This window comes from Malaclemys terrapin, chromosome 5, assembly GCF_027887155.1.
Source record: "Malaclemys terrapin pileata isolate rMalTer1 chromosome 5, rMalTer1.hap1, whole genome shotgun sequence".
Lineage (NCBI taxonomy): Eukaryota > Metazoa > Chordata > Testudines > Emydidae > Malaclemys > Malaclemys terrapin.
Genome location: NC_071509.1, coordinates 70,650,954 through 70,668,388, shown reverse-complemented (window position 1 = coordinate 70,668,388; position 17,435 = coordinate 70,650,954). Strand labels below are relative to the sequence as shown.

Genomic DNA, 17,435 nt, shown 5'->3' with positions numbered 1-17,435 from the left:
AATAATTTATCTTCGAACATTTTAGGGAAACAAAGGAGAAGAACACTAAGTATGGAGTCCTTGGGAATTGAGAAAAGTCATACGAAGCTAGCCCACTACAGCCATCTTTAACAGAGAATCTCAAAATGTTTCTTTGCTTTGCTTATGAAACTACTGATAACATAAACAAAAGTAGGCCTTGGACAAGGACGATAGTTCTTTGGTTTATTCATGTACAGTCTACAAAGAGGATAGATATTTATTAATTCTGTTGCCCTACTATCCCTATATATTCTTAGTGCATTTGCTTGAAAATATTGATGGAATATATTGAACTATCGTTATTCCTTAGGACTTGTTAGGTGGTGTTAGAGCTACTGTACAACCTGTATGGATAACCTAGAGTATATATAGCTGGCCTTACTTTTCATTTGAAGATAGAAGTTTAATCTCAATTAAGATGTCAGTTTGGCACAAAGTATCACTTGTTATACGTATAGACTCCCTTGTTAGCTAGAACAGCTTTATTCCTGTTAAAAAAAACCAAGATGTGTACTGAAGCAGAACATTGGCCTAGCTTTAAAATTCCAGCTCAATGTACCCCTCGGGGAATAGAGAAGAGACTTACAGTTGCACCATGTCCCTCATTTGTGCCTCCTATTTGACCTATGGAGTCCCCTTTCATAATGTAAATAATTGGATTTTTACAAGAACAAAGAAGGGCAACTTGCCAGGTTTCTGAGATTCTGTGGCTATGAAGAATGCATACACAGAATCTCTCTGCTGGTTTTTTGACCTTGAGTCAGCTTTTTAAGCAAAATCTAACATAATTTTTCCTTCTGAGAAGATGGGGAAGATTGTATCTTTTCCAAAAATAGCTGTTTAGTTTCAGACGTGTCTCACACTGAACTCTTTCAAAAAGAGGCCTAAATGTACGTTCTCAGTTTTGGACAGCGTGTAATATTTTGCCTCGAATGGAATTTTCTTTAATTTTCAAAGTTGATATTTTCACAGAGAACAACCTTGACAAATGATTTCATTTGATTAAAAAAAAAATATTGTAAATTAAGAAGAACCAGGATCCAAGTCCAGGTACAGTTTTCACTTAGAGGACTATTTCTGTTAATTTTTTTTTTTAATGCCCCATACTTTGTATTTAGATTTCTCATTGTGGTTCAACTGCAAGGTATGACTTTGTCAGGAATCTTTTACACCAACTCAAAGCATAACTTAAAAGTTTATCCACTGTGGGCTCCATGCTAGGAAAAATATACAAAGAAGCCTTGTTAAAACGAGGCTTTAAAATATTTATAACTCACACCTCAAGGACTTTCTTCTCTTCTTTACACTCTCTGCCTTTGGTGGAGCAGGAGGATGGACTGACATTCATATTAGATCAGTTACAGTTTTTTGAGTTATTGCTTTTACAGTTCCTTAAAAATATGGATATATACACGTGCATATGAATATGAGTACATATATTTAAGCTTGCTTTTTGATTGCTTTTACTGTGTGTGTGTGTGTATACATGAGTTTGTATATATATGTATAATTAGTTTTTCATTAAATTCTAATTAAAGAAACCTAAGCTTGACTTTTACACATTGCAGCAGTGTTCTACTGAATATAAGTGACAGGTTATGTAAGAGAATTCCTGGTTTCTTAGTATTTATAATTCCAAAGTATTTATTGAAATGCCAAAGTAACCACAATGTTTATTTAATGTTTACTTAATATTAAGTACAGTGAGTTTGAAATAACAGCTCACAAAGCTATCATGGGTTAAATTAATTGATGTTTTTAAAGTACTTTAATAGTCTTAGATGAAAGTCACTGTATAAATGCAGAGTTTTATCATGTTTATTCAGTTCTGTTCCTAGTAGGCAAGTTTATGGCATAACTGGCACCAATATGAGTTCGTGTTGGCAGTCTTAGTAGAGATGCCGTTGATTACATGGGTATGGAAACTGAGCTACCTTCCCACTCTTAGCGGTGTATCTTTCAGGTCAAGTCTGAGGCACAGTGGCAAGGGCACTATAGGAAAGTTTGTGTGGCTGCTGCCTATCCCTTCCAGATCCTGTTCCTAGAGGTATCCATTCTTCAAGGCTATTATAGCAGCATCTTTTCTGTTGAAATTCACAAATAAACATTATTTTAGAGTGAGAATGAATGGAACTCAACTATTAAATTGAAGGAGAAGGAAACAATAATGAGGATGCATAGAAAGAGCCAAATTAGAATTAAGCAGTGCTAGGCATGACAGTAACTCCATTGCGGTTGATGGAATTACACTAGTGTAAGGTCAGTGTGATAAGAATCAGACCTTGTGTTTCTTATCTAATTGCATCCATGTACAGAAAGGTGATTTATATGTAATATCAAAAATGGGGAGTCAGTATGGGAGGTTTTAGGCTGCTTAAATTCCTCAAAATTGCATCTTCCAACCTCATTTATGGGACTTGGCAGCACACTGAATTTATGGCAGCTTCTTACCTTGCACAGTTGACATGCTTTGTGACAGTCTATTAACTTGTAGAATTCTTTGAGGTTATTGTTTCCAAAATACACTCAGGAGATATAACAGACACTGACACCATTTATGCCTTGACTTTCAGAATATATTTGTTATGTTCCACTCTGGAACTTATTGTTGTGAAATGTACAAAGTCAAGAAATAAGAGGCAAGAGAGTTCATTGGACTGAAAATTTGCTACAGGTTGAAACATAGGGAATACCCTTGAAATGGGCATAATGTTACAGCTGCAGCTTTAAAAAATGCATTTACCCAAATTATTGAGATAATGGTATGAGAAAGAAAATTGCAAGGTGGTTAGACTGAGTGGAGCTATAAATAATGGAAGACACTAGTATGTTACAGAAACTGTTAGATAATATAAAAATTCATTGTTACATTTTTAAATCATGTTACATTATCATCATATTTCCATCATCTATAATTACAAATAGTAAGTTTATATAAGTAAGATCTCTCCTTTATAGTTTGCATCCTGAAAACTGTGTTCAGTGATGTCACAATCCAAAGTGTGACATGAGAATTTCTCCCATAGTGACGAATGGTCACAGGCGGCAGATACGTTATCCATGAATGAAACAGCCAGGAAAAATAAATAGGCCCTGACACTGCAAAAGTGTGTGGATCCTCTTTAGGGCCTCAATTCAGCAAGCACATGCTTAAACTTTGAGATCCCAGTGCAGAATTGAGACCGTAAGCAGCAGAATTCTGGGTAGTCAATTTGGGTTTACTAGGGACTAAATAAAATGCAAGTCTTAGTTATGTCTGGTGATAGGATATATTAATGCAATAGCTAGACACACACACACACACAGTCAGGTCACTGATCAGAAAAGAGTTCCTGTTTGTACTCTAGAATTTGGCTGATTAGCAATGGAAGGGGGAGGGGATAAAATAATGAAGTAGTATACGATTGTTTAATAGGCTTTATACAAAATATAAATTGTTTTAAAGTTTGTCTAAGTCTGACAGTGGCTCTAAAATACTTTCACTAATAAATTACAAATACTGTTAATGCACAAATAGGGAGAGAATGGGAGAATGAACATTAAAGCAACAATTCATAGTGAGGATATAAGAATTACTGTACAAAAGTCTCTGATGGTAGTGAGAACCAAATTAAATCAGCAAAAGTAGTGAGCAGGATTTTTTTGTATAAAAATATGATTTAAAAAATAAGAGATGTTAGGCTCTGGTTAGATGTCTGGTACTGGTGAACATCTCTCAGAAAAAAATAAGTGTTCTAAATGAATGCAATGTGATACAATTATAAACATACCAGGCTTCAGAAAGAGGCCTGGAAAGAAAGTTAACCACTTCATTGCTAATCTTGGACTCCAGCATCTGTGCTATATGGCATGTGATATTATATTAATGCCCTATGTTCCATTCTAATCACAATGAAACATAATTTTTTTACAGGTACTTAATGCATAGAATGATGCCAGAGGCAGATTTTTTTAAAGATAAACAGTAAAACAAGTGTAATGATTACAAAAGAAAGATTTTAAGTGATAGGCAAAAAGTCAGAGTGGTTACCAAAAGAAAAGAAAATCTAAGCATGCAGTCTAAACCTTAGACAGAATTAAGATCAAGCAATGTTCTCACCCCACTGGATCTTACAGTCCTTAATATACAGGTTTGTCTCTTAAACTTGAGCCAGTTTCCTCTGTTGGAGTCTTCAGTCTTCCGAGCATTCTTGTTGTTTGCAGCATAGGTCAGGGGAGGAGAGAAGGCCAAGCATATGGCCATTGTGTTCTGTTTTATACGCTTAGTCTGTTAGGGGTGGGCAATCATTTTCACTGGGGGCCACTCCACAAATTTTGGTAAGTAGTCACGAGCCGCACATTTCTACTATATTAATGGAGGGGTGCAGGGTCTGGGAGGGAGTTTGGGTGCAGGAGGGAGCTTGGGGCTGGTGCAGAGTGTTGGGGTGCAGGAGAGGGTGATGGGTGCAGGCTGTGGCTGGGAGGTGCTTACCACAGGTGGCTCCCGGCCAGCGGCACAGCAGAGATCAGGCAGGCTGCCTTCATGCTGTGGCCCCACGCCTCTCCTGGAAGTGGCTGCGGCCAGCTGCTGCTGGCATGTCTCTGCACGCCCCTTGGGGGGAGAGGGTCAGAGGGTCTCCGTGTACTGCCCAACACACAAGCACCACCCCCGCAGCTCCCATTGGCTGGTTTCTGGCCAATGGGAGCTGTGAGGATGGTGCTGGGGGTGGGGGCAGTGCGCGGAGCCGTCTCCCTCCCCCCCGCCAGGGGCACGCAGAGACCTGCCAGCAGCAGCGCTGCAGCAGCTTCTGGGAGCGGTGTGGGGCCACGGCTGGCAGGCAGCCTGCTGTGCCGCAGGACTTTTAGCAGCCCGGACTCGGAAATTGCAAGGGGGCAGAGGAGGCCAGACAGAAATGTTAGTCATGGCAGGCCAGACAGAAATGTTAGACGGGCTGGATCCGGCCTACGGGCCATATTTTGCCCATCCCTGGTCTATGTGCTCAGAGAACACAAGTTCAGGCATGTCTGGTGGGCATTGCTGAATTACCGGGCAAGGTTGAGCAATTCTCCTAGTGTGGCCTTGTGCAAGTGAGTCATTGAATTGTAACTCCCTTGCTGGACAATGGCTGTTGATGATGGTTCGACACCTGCCCGGGCATTGATTATCCCCCTGGTTATTGTCTTTAGGGAGCTAGTTTCTGGGCACTTCCCAAACCCACAGCATATTTTAGTGACAATCATACAACACAATTCTCATAACTTCATATGCATTAATGATATACATATTTAGATGGAACAGTGGGTTTCAGCAGATCGCTCCCCTGGGGTGTAGATTATCACAATTACTCCCAGAAGAGATGGGAGACAAAAGAAAGCCTAATGCATGATGTTAGGGATGTCCCGCAAAGATGCCCACATTGATAGTGAAATTAGTTAGCACACTAAGCTATCTAGATGTTTATACCAAGCCCACCACTGCATATGAACGCTGTCCATCCAGGGGTCATGATTGGAATCAGTAAGAGGAAACCATACCAATTGGCTTAAACTCCAGGAATTACAGTTGAAGGGAAAAAAATTGTCCAGATTATAACTTCAGCCCTCTAATGACTGAGTGTGCAAGGTTGCCCTTCTTCTGTTTCCTAAGAAGCTACTCTTATAGAGTTTGTTGTCTTGCTCCTGAGGAATTAGAAAGGCTTACAGTCCACAACCCTGCCTCGCTATGTTCTGTGAAAATCTGTTCAAGGGGGGAAGGGGAAGCCAGGCTGGAATTAATCTCATGCCTGCAAGTGACCCCGTAAGGTTTCTGCTTCCTGTCCACCAGGTGTCTGCCAGTTTTTAAAAAAATCCTGTCAAACACAGATGCATATGGACTATATTTGTTTGAAATGTTTCATTAAACATTTAATTTAAATAGCTTTATTCTACAGACACATGTAGTTTCATAGCTGACAGTCCTGCCTGAAAAATTTCAGTTGACAAGAGATTCTCTTTTCCTCGGTCCAATACTGCCACCTTTAACCATCTGAGTAACCCTACTGATTACAAAAGGGACTTTTCATATTAGTAAGGGCTGTGGGATCAGGCTCTTTTGTCTTCAGGAGACAATTCTGGAGACAATTTAGAGCTCATTCTTTAGCAGTTGCTTGCTGAAATGGGGCACACACTGTACCAAGTGATCATGTTCTAACTGCTACATTGCTGGTCCCACTCCAGTGAAAACTAGAGAGCTGTCCTTATCGGGCCTCTTCCATCAAATCTTTTTGCAAGGCAGCAAATATCAAGATATGCTGTGGAGTAATGATCAGAGAGCAAATGGCATGAAATATTCATAGATTTATAGATTCCTAGATTCTAGGACTGGAAGGGACCTCGAGAGGTCATCGAGTCCAGTCCCCTGCCCGCATGGCAGGACCAAATACTGTCTAGATCATCCCTGATAGACATTTATCTAACCTACTCTTAAATATCTCCAGAGATGGAGATTCCACAACCTCCCTAGGCAATTTATTCCAGTGTTTAACCACCCTGACAGTTAGGAACTTTTTCCTAATGTCCAACCTAGACCTCCCTTGCTGCAGTTTAAACCCATTGCTTCTGGTTCTATCCTTAGAGGCTAAGGTGAACAAGTTTTCTCCCTCCTCCTTATGATACCCTTTTAAATACCTGAAAACTGCTATCATGTCCCCTCTCAGTCTTCTCTTTTCCAAACTAAACAAACCCAATTCTTTCAGCCTTCCTTCATAGGTCATTTTCTCAACACCTTTAATCATTCTTGTTGCTCTTCTCTGGACCCTCTCCAATTTCTCCACAACTTTTTTAAAATGCGGTGCCCAGAACTGGACACAATACTCCAGCTGAGGCCTAACCAGAGCAGAGTAGAGCGGAAGAATGACTTCTCGTGTCTTGCTCACAACACACCTGTTAATACATCCCAGAATCATGTTTGCTTTTTTTGCAACAGCATCACACTGTTGATTCATATTTAGCTTGTGGTCCACTATAACCCCTAGATCCCTTTCTGCCGTACTCCTTCCTAGGCAGTCTCTTCCCATTCTGTATGTGTGAAACTGATTTTTCCTTCCTAGGTGGAGCACTTTGCATTTGTCTTTGTTAAACTTCATCCTGTTTACCTCAGCCCATTTCTCCAATTTGTCCAGATCATTTTGAATTATGACCCTGTCCTCCAAAGCAGTTGCAATCCCTCCCAGTTTGGTATCATCCGCAAACTTAATAAGCGTACTTTCTATGCCAATATCTAAGTCGTTGATGAAGATATTGAACAGCGCCGGTCCCAAAACAGACCCTTGCGGTACCCCACTCGTTATGCCTTTCCAGCAGGATTGGGAACCATTAATAACAACTCTCTGAGTACGGTTATCCAGCCAGTTATGCACCCACCTTATAGTAGCCCCATCTAAATTGTATTTGCCTAGTTTATCGATAAGAATATCATGCGAGACTGTATCAAATGCCTTACTAAAGTCTAGGTATACCACATCCACAGCTTCACCCTTATCCACAAGGCTCGTTATCCTATCAAAGAAAGCTATCAGATTGGTTTGACATGATTTGTTCTTCACAAATCCATGCTGGCTGTTCCCTATCACCTTACCACCTTCCAAGTGTTTGCAGATGATTTCCTTAATTACTTGCTCCATTATCTTCCCTGGCACAGAAGTTAAACTAACTGGTCTGTAGTTTCCTGGGTTGTTTTTATTTCCCTTTTTATAGATGGGCACTATATTTGCCCTTTTCCAGTCTTCTGGAATCTCTCCCGTCTCCCATGATTTTCCAAAGATAATAGCTAGAGGCTCAGATACCTCCTCTATTAGCTCCTTGAGTATTCTAGGATGCATTTCATCAGGCCCTGGTGACTTGCAGGCATCTAACTTTTCTAAGTGATTTTTATTTTATCTACTAAACCTACCCCCTTCCCATTAGCATTCACTATGTTAGGCATTCCTTCAGACTTCTCGGTGAAGACCGAAACAAAGAAGTCATTAAGCATCTCTGCCATTTCCAAGTTTCCTGTTACTGTTTCTCCCTCTTCACTAAGCAGTGGGCCTACCCTGTCTTTGGTCTTCCTCTTGCTTCTAATGTATTGATAAAAAGTCTTCTTGTTTCCCTTTATTCCCGTAGCTAGTTTGAGCTCATTTTGTGCCTTTGTCTTTCTAATCTTGCCCCTGCATTCCTGTATTGTTTGCCTATATTCATCCTTTGTAATCTGTCCTAGTTTCCATTTTTTATATGACTCCTTTTTATTTTTTAGATCATGCAAGATCTCATGGTTAAGCCAAGGTGGTCTTTTGCCACATTTTCTATCTTTCCTAACCAGCGGAATAGCTTGCTTTTGGGCCCTTAATAGTGTCCCTTTGAAAAACTGCCAACTCTCCTCAGTTGTTTTTCCCCTCAGTCTTGATTCCCATGGGACCTTACCTATCAGCTATCTGAGCTTACCAAAATCTGCCTTCCTGAAATCCATTGTCTCTATTTTGCTGTTCTCCCTTCTACCCATCCTTAGAATTGCAAACTCTATGATTTCATGATCACTTTCACCCAGGCTGCCTTCTACTTTCAAATTCTCAACGAGTTCCTCCCTATTTGTTAAAATCAAGTCTAGAACAGCTTCCCCCCAGTAGCTTTTTCAACCTTCTGAAATAAAAAGTTGTCTCCAATGCAGTCCAAGAATTTGTTGGATAGTCTGTGCCCCGCTGTGTTATTTTCCCAACATATATCCGGATAGTTGAACTCCCCCATCACCACCAAATCTTGGGCTTTGGATGATTTTGTTAGTTGCTTAAAAAAAGCCTCATCCACCTCTTCCACCTGGTTAGGTGGCCTGTAGTAGACTCCTAGCATGACATCTCCCTTGTTTTTTACCCCTTTTAGCCTAACCCAGAGACTCTCAACACTTCCGTCTCCTATGTCCATCTCTACCTCAGTCCAAGTGTGTACATTTTTAATATATAAGGCAACACCTCCTCCCTTTTTCCCCTGTCTATCCTTCCTGAGCAAGCTGTACCCATCCACACCAACATTCCAATCATGTGTATTATCCCACCAAGTTTCAGTGATGCCAACAATGTCATAGTTGTATTTATTTATTAGCACTTCCAATTCTTCCTGCTTATTCCCCATACTTCTCGCATTTGTATATAGGCATCTAAGATACTGGTTTGATCTTTCCTCCCAGTTTTGTCCTGACCCTCCTTTCTCTCTGACAATATAGCCCACACTCGTTTCCAACCCATCTCCCTGGTCTCCATGTTCCCCACTTACCTGTGGGCTTTGCTCACCTGTCCCCGTCGAACCTAGTTTAAAGCCCTCCTCACTAGGTTAGCCAGTCTGTGTCCAAATAGGGTCTTTCCTCTCCTCAAAAGGTGAACACCATCTCTACCTAGCAGTCCTTCCTCAAATAGCATCCCGTGGTCTAGGAAGCCAAAGCCCTCCTGGCGACACCATCTTCGCAGCCAGGCATTCACCTCCATGATGCATCTGTCTCTGCCCGGGCCCCTACCTTTGACAGGAAGAATCGAAGAGAATACCACCAGCACACAAAACTCCTTCATCCGTACTCCCAGAGCCCTGTAGTCACTCTTGATCTGCTCAGTGTCACACCGCGCAGTATCATTTGTGCCCACGTGGATGAGTAGCATGGGGTAGTAGTCAGAGGGCTGGATAATCCTCGACAATGCCTCCGTAATGTCTTGGATACGGGCTCCGGGCAGGCAGCATACCTTCCGAGATGAAATGTCAGGGCGACAGATGGGCGCCTCCGTCCCCCTCAGCAGAGAGTCTCCGACCACCACTATCCTACGTTTCCTATCGCAGTGGTGGCAGCAGACCTCCCAGCCTTAGGGGTATGAGGCTTCTCCTCCTTTACTGTAGGGAGTGATTCCTTCTTTCCTGTATCAAGAAGAGCATAACGGTTACCTATTACCACGGCAGGAGGGTCCGGAGCAAGGGTGGAACACTGCCTGCTGCCAGAAGTAACCAGCTGCCAGTGTCTACCCTGAGCCATCTCCTCCTCCACCAGTGGTGTATCAGCAGTCCTGTGTACTGGGACAGCTACCTCAGATGTCTCCACATGGACACTGTCGAGGAATTGCTCGTGGATTCGGATGCTCCTCAACCTAGCCACCTTCTCCTGTAGCTCCCCCACCTGCAGCCTGAGAGATTCCACCAGCAGGCACCTCTCACATTGGATGGTCCCCCCAGCCTGGATATCAGTAAGTGGAAATTGCAAGTTACAGTCTCTGCAAAACCACACCAGGATCTGGGTAGAAGCATCCATGCTCAGGCGCTCTGTCTGGCTACAGGCACAGGTGGAGGAGACAGAAGCAGTGCTGGCACAGGTGTTGCGGGTCTTCCTAACCATCGTAAGCCTCCCTCTGTCAAACTCCCGTCTGCAGCCCCCTGTCCGCTGAAAGGGTTGTTTAAGCAAGAAGTTTTGAATGTAGTTGGTTATAGGTTCAAAGGGGAATAAAGAGAAAACAGATAGAACCGGCAAGGGACCCTCGCCCCCATCCTGCTCCCTTCCCAACTCCCTTGCGAAACTCCCTGTTAGCAGCCCCTGTTCGCAAAAACTCCCTGGTCGCTTGTGCGCTGCTTTATAAAGCCCTGGCCTGTATGAATGCCCCGCCCACTGATTAAGGCTCAGCCACTTACCAGAGGCTTCTAGCTTTCAAACCTTCCTTTGAAGCTCACAGCTTCCAACTGCCAGCCACAGCACACGGTCCTTCAAATATTGATTTTTAAAGAATAAATGCCAAAAATTATGCTGTTCCAGTCTCTTTCTTAGTAGTTTGCCTAATTATAATAAACGTTGTGAACTTTAATGAACCAGCATCTATGAAACAAGCAGATTTTATCCTATGTTATAGTTGTAAAGTCTGTATATAAGCTCTTGTTGCACAGTATCGTTTGTACAGTAAATGCCTGCCAATTATTTCCCAACTTGAAGTCCCTAATTAGACAAATGAAATCTGACTGGCTTCTTTGAATCATGAGGGGGGAGGCTGCCTTTTTCACTGTGTCCAGAGGAATGGTCATCAAAGATACTTGAATAAAAGCATAAAGAGCCTGTGTGCCCCCGCCCTCCAGGGTTTTCTGAGGCTTCGTTTCACATGCTAGTAAAGATAGAGTTATAAGCTTCCTTCGTGCAAGTTCCACTTTGTAAGTGGACATGGTGTTTTGATTATTTTGAACCTGAAGTCACAAGGGACCTGTTGTAATTAGAATTACTATTGGTTGGAGTTGAAAATGTATTATAGTAGTGAAAAACCCCAGAGGAAGGTTCCTAATAGGATTTTACTGGATTTATTCATTTGTGGGAAAGACAGTCAATATTTGAGGTACAAAATGTCAATAAAAGTAAAAAGCCCATTCATATTCAGAGTATGTTATAGGATGTGGCTTCACCAGCTAACTATTGAATCTTTTTTTCAAAAAGAGCTACTAACTACTTTGAAAAATGTGTTGTCTGGGGAAATACCTTACTTTTTGTCTTTTAAAAAAGAGGGCTTCCCACTACAACTTCTTATAATTTACAGAATAATTAATACACAATGTAATTTAATCTTAAGAATTTAACACTGCACAAAACCAAACTGATTAGTGGAAGCAAAAGATAAAACATCTATCCATCCCTTTGTTCATTATCTCTAACATAGAGGAGAGAATTATTTTCTATTATGCTTTCAGAATACCATTTGTAGGGGAATGCTCTGCCACTGTAAAGCTCTTCCTGCCGTGGCATAAGAGGGAGGAAAAGTGCTCTGTGGAAAAATGAAGTAAGAGGGGATTGTGATGGATCAGAGTTCCGCTATACGTGATGCCCTGCTGGGTGATGCTCTGAGCTTGCACATATAACAGAAGTAAGAGTAAGGCCCCCTTCTACTCTAACTTCCACGATGACCCAGTAGCCAGAATCTGGGAGCCGTTGCTGATTTCCTGTGACTGCCTATGCATTCAGACATACTGGAGAATCAGGAACTCTGCTCCTTGACTGGATGAGTTAACTCTTACTGTCAGATTTCCATTACAAATACTCATGTTTGTGAATTTAAAACTCACTTTTCCATGAATATTCTCTAATATTAACTTAAAACTTCCTTCCTGTAAACTCATTTGCTTTATCATCTATGGAAAGTGAACACAAAGGGGTGAGAAAACAGTTAAAGAAAATTCAGTTAATTTATTCATGTGAATATTCACCAAAAAAAAAAAATGAGGTATTCGCCTGAGAGGTAAATTATTAATGTGGGACAAATTTCAAGCAGATGTTTTGCCCCTAACTACTGTCACTGCTCTGTAGCCAGGCCCCTTCACTGTTCTGTTCTCTTTAAGAGAGCAATTGTGAAACTGAAATGAACTGACCTGTTTTTCTCACATATTAATGGGGGGAGGGAATGGGAAGGTTCAAAAGGGCATAACTACATATGGAATCTGGGAATTACATGAAGCACTTTTGCATGTTTCCTGAGTCCTTTTCCTACAAAAAAAAATATAATAAATCTTGATTTAGCAAATATAGCTGAATTGATTAATAATAAACTTCTTTGTAAAAGATGTCTGCCATGTTCTAACACGCTATATTCTTCTTCATAAAATAGCTCTCAACTGCAGCAGTATCTAAGCATCATAGGATAAAGTAGCTCTAGATGATGATTTCTGAGAGATTAGTCACTAAACTTTGATTTAGGATCCACCTTTCTCCAGCAATTTAAAACAACCTGACATCTATCCCCACCCCACCACCCTCCCACACACACAAACCTATACTGACAGTTGCTAGCAGCCTCATCATTATCTGTCAATCTACATTGTTGATCTTCTCAGTTTTTCAAGCATGACATGATGGTGCCTGTCATTTACAATTTGTTTTAATTATTCCTCAGGTCTCCTGTTATGGCTGGAGGTCTGTTTGCTGTTGACCGAGAGTGGTTTTGGGAGCTCGGTGGCTATGATCCAGGCTTAGAAATATGGGGAGGAGAGCAGTATGAAATCTCCTTTAAGGTAAGTCATCAAGTCACTGCCATTTAATACTTACTTATTTTGTTTGGTATGACTCTAAAGGTTTGGGTTTTAGTTATCTGAACCCGGATTTGCGATGCGCTTTGTTATCGTCACATTGCCTTTATTCATGCTGCCTGTTGCTCCATAGTCAGATCTCATATTCTACAATATTCCTTTGTTTTATAAGGAGTTTCCACTACTTTCAGTGGAAAATGCATGCCATAGATCCCTGAGGCCATACAAAAGTCAAATAATTGCATATTTCAGGCCAGATTTTCAATATCCCATGATCCGCTACTTGTATATTTGCTTTTGCATATGCCTAGGTTATGTGCACACATCTCCTCGGAGTGTGTGCATGCATTTTTGTGTGTGCGTAAGTCACTTATTTGCCCATGTCTAGTTGGCAGCCATATTAACTTCCACAAGCACATCAGTTACTTGCATATATTAAGTATGTGTATGCAAATGTACCTAATTTAGAAAATTTAATGCATTATGTTCTAAGATAAGGTACCCAAGGAATTAAAGACTTTGCCTTTTAGCCTCTTCACCATAATAACTTTCTACTTGCAGCTAGAGTTTCAGGGAATAGTCAAATGACACATCAACATTACAGGTTTTAGAGTGGTAGCCATGGTAGTCTGTATCAACAAAAACAACAAGGAGTCCTTGTGGCACCTTAGAGACTAACAAATTTATTTGGGCATAAGCTTTCGTGGGCTAAAACCCACTTCATCAGATGCATGGAGTGGAAAATACAGTAGAGAGGTATAAATACACAGCATATGAAAAAGATGGAAGTTGCCTTACCAAGTGGGGGGTCAGTGCTAACGAGCCAATTTAATTAAGGTGGAAGTGGGCTATTCTACATTGAGAATATACTATATTTTCCACTCCGTGCATCTGATGAAGTGGGTTTTAGCCCACGAAAGCTTACGCCCAAATAAATTTGTTAGTCTCTAAGGTGCCACAAGGACTCCTCGTTGTATCAACATTACAGTTTACATTTAGCTTCAGGATTTTCCCAGTCTAATTCTAAACTTCCAGAAAGCATACCCCCAATTTACAACAGAAGAAATATAGTAAATAAGTCATAGACTACATTGTACACCTAGCTACATCTGAGTTTCAATTCTGGAGAGAGTAAAGTCTTGAATTAAATGCACAGAAGATAACCTAGCAAGTCTGTACTCCCAACTGCTAGGCTGTTTTTAATGGGTATTCTCAGGAACAGCTAAATGACTTGCATAACTGTGTTGCTATCATGTTAGTTTGAATCAATTTTATATGAGAGCAAAATGAGATTGGAGGGCAAGAGAAACTCACAAGATAAATGGATGGACAGGTTGTTCGGATACATCAATCTGCATTCTGTATAGTCAGGTTATTTCAGAAACAAATGTAAACTCCAGTAGTATCTGTCACATCTCTGTCAGGCTCACATAAGATTTTATTTGACCATTTCCCATGTTCCTGTTGTTTGTCATTGTGAAGAATAAAATTGGAATGCAGTCCATTCCTCTTTGTGTAGAAACCATGGTAACGGCACTGGAAGTTCAGATACTAAATTGACCCAGACTGTTTTGTTCGAGCGACAGATTTTTTGGAAACAGCTATGTCACACTGGGTCCTATTTCAGTCATCTCTCCTCATTCATCTCATTACTGTATATTGACCTTAGGTTCCCTGTCCCTCCTTATTAGCATTAAAAAAACACTTTAAACAGGATTTTGTAGCATTTGGCTAGAAGGAATAACAACTTTCTGTTTGTGGATGTTCAACAAAAGCAGAAAGGTTCCTGCTTTCCATGGAATAGTGAAAGGAAAAATAAGATCAGTAGAGAGAGAGAAAGCAACAGAGAAATACTTTTTGATATATAGGTCATTAACTGAGGCTATGTCTACACTACCGCTGGATCGACGCTCCGGCGATTGATGCACCAGGGGTCAATTTAGCGGGTCTAGTGAAGACCAACCAAATTAACCGCAGATTGCTCTCTGGTCAACCCTGGTACTCCACCCTGAACGAGAAGAGTAAGGTAAGTCAACGGGAGACACTCTTCCATCGACCCAGCACAGTGTAGACACTACAGTAAGTCTACCTAAGCTACGTCGACTCCAGCTACATTATTCGTGTAGCTTGAGTTGCATAACTTAGGTTGACTTACCGCAGTAGAGTAGACATATTAGTACTCATGATTGGGAACATTGGAAAATAAGCCCCAATTAATCTTGAAAGCAAAAAGCAGCCTTGGAGTTGGTCAGTTTTTGAGCATTATTGGATAATTTATTACAACACAAATATTCTATGGGCAGGAATAAATAAGAATTCTACAAAACAAACCTCAAACATTCCAACAAGTGAAAATAAAAATTCTAAAACTACTTGGTATACTAATTTGATTTGCTGTCTCTCTCTATTACATCTATGATCTCAGGGTTATGATTTCCTCACAGCTAAGCAGTGTCAAGACCAGTCAGCATGTGGATAAAAGATTTGCGTATTGCAATGATGTATGTGTTTGGTACTGAACCTGTCTCATTGACTTCAGCACACAGACGTTTTGCTGGATCAGGTCCTTAGTCAGGAATATTTTTCCCTAGAAGTCAGTATTGAACTAATAGCTGCGAAACATGACGTTACTGGGAGTGATGTGTCCCACAGATGCCAACTGTTGCATGAGATTTAAGCCTGACATTCTGACAATTTGTGATTGTCAAAAGTTCTGTGGGATCTTTAATGAGAGTACAGAGAGTATCCTGGCCAAATTCCAGTTTGAGTAATTATGTTTAGTCTACCTACAGTTTCCCCTTAAGTGTCAACTAGATACAGCATTCTTTGCACTTCCTGTCCCAAACTGCTCTGTAATATTGCTGTGTGTTGTTAAACAACTGTCAGGTTTCACCTCAAACTTGACTACATGTCAGTTAAAGGTCACAAAGTTGAAGATATGGAGTCAAATTTGAATTTTCCCATATTTTGGGATGTTCAGATCTGGAGGTTTGGTTCAGGCCCATCTCTAATTTCAGTGACAGATGAAGTGATCCCTATGTATTATTTATAAATCAATTTGAATAAGGCTTTGTAATCACTCAGATTTTTTGAAGTTTGCCTGACACTTGTTTCTTGGTTTGCAGGAGGCAACATGGTTCCCTTTTGTTAGTGTCAGTCTCCGTGTAACACCATCACAGATGGCGAAAGTTATCACAGCTCTGATATCATGTTGATTAACCACCATTTCAGAATCAGAGTGTACCAGCATAATTGGTGGTTCTGGGGGGAGAGGGAACCATGCCTCTTATGTCTTATACATATTAACTCTTCAGAAAACAGTCTCCAGATTAATTTTTTTAATAAAAAATAATATATTTTGTTTTTCTGACAGTATAAACCCAAGATCATTTTTGAATTAAAAAGATATAGAGACTCCTGCTGATACTCTTCATCATGTGATAAAGTTTTTCAAACTAGCGAACTGCTGGAATTAGACAGATTAACAATGCGTCTTTTCAATAACAAGTAGGAAAGTGCTGTGTTTCCTATATTTACATCTGTTAGTAGAACAGAGCCTTGAGGTAGTCATTTCCAAAATAAATGTCCAAAATCTTCATAAGAGAAAAGACAAATGCATTTCCTGTGTTTGCAAAAAACACTGTAAGCTATGACTGGACATCCTAAATCACAGAGTGAAGGAAATTTTTAGGGTGAAATACTGGCCTCATTGAAAGCACTCACAGACTTCAATGATGCCAGGATTTTGGGCTTTGTGAATTGCTCAAACTCTCACTACATGTGGATATAGACAATCATAAAATTGTTTGCCGAGTGGCAGCATAGTGTTTTGTGTTTTAAAAGTGTTTCCCCCAATAATTTTCAGTCTTTTTAAGAGCCATGTCTGTTTTCCCTGTATATTTAGCCTAACTCAATAATGGGACCCAATAATAGTAACTAGCACGTATATAAGACCAGATTGTGATATTCTTGTTTATATTAAGTAGCACTTTACTAATGGTCTTATTCATTTCAGTGGGACCACTTGTGGAATAAGATGCTACTCATAATGAACAGGAGTACTTGTGGCACCTTAGAGACTAAGGTGCCACAAGTACTCCTGTTCTTTTTGCGGATACAGACTAACACGGCTGCTACTCTGAAACCTACTCATAATGAGTAAGACTATCACAATCTATTCCATAGTGATTTGAGTTTTTTCAAAAAAACAGTCACTAATCCATACAGTGTCCCTGTGAGCTAATAAGTACTAATAATTTCATTTTAAATGAACCATAGGCACAGAGTAATTAAATGATACCATAAAGGGAAGTGAGTTGGTGATAGATTCACTATTGGAATTCTGGAATTCCTGGTTCCCAAGCCTGCATTCAATACACTATATCATACTGTCTCACTTT

At 40.6% G+C, this 17,435-nt stretch overlaps 1 protein-coding gene across 1 annotated transcript in view; it reads left to right on the top strand.

Moving 5' to 3' along the window:
- GALNTL6 (polypeptide N-acetylgalactosaminyltransferase like 6) overlaps nt 1-17,435 on the top strand; it is a 911,072-nt gene that overhangs the window by 818,509 nt on the left and 75,128 nt on the right. The window contains exon 11 of the mRNA XM_054028868.1: nt 12,903-13,020. Within this exon, the coding sequence (XP_053884843.1) occupies nt 12,903-13,020 (118 nt within the window). The remainder of the gene's footprint in view (nt 1-12,902; nt 13,021-17,435) is intronic.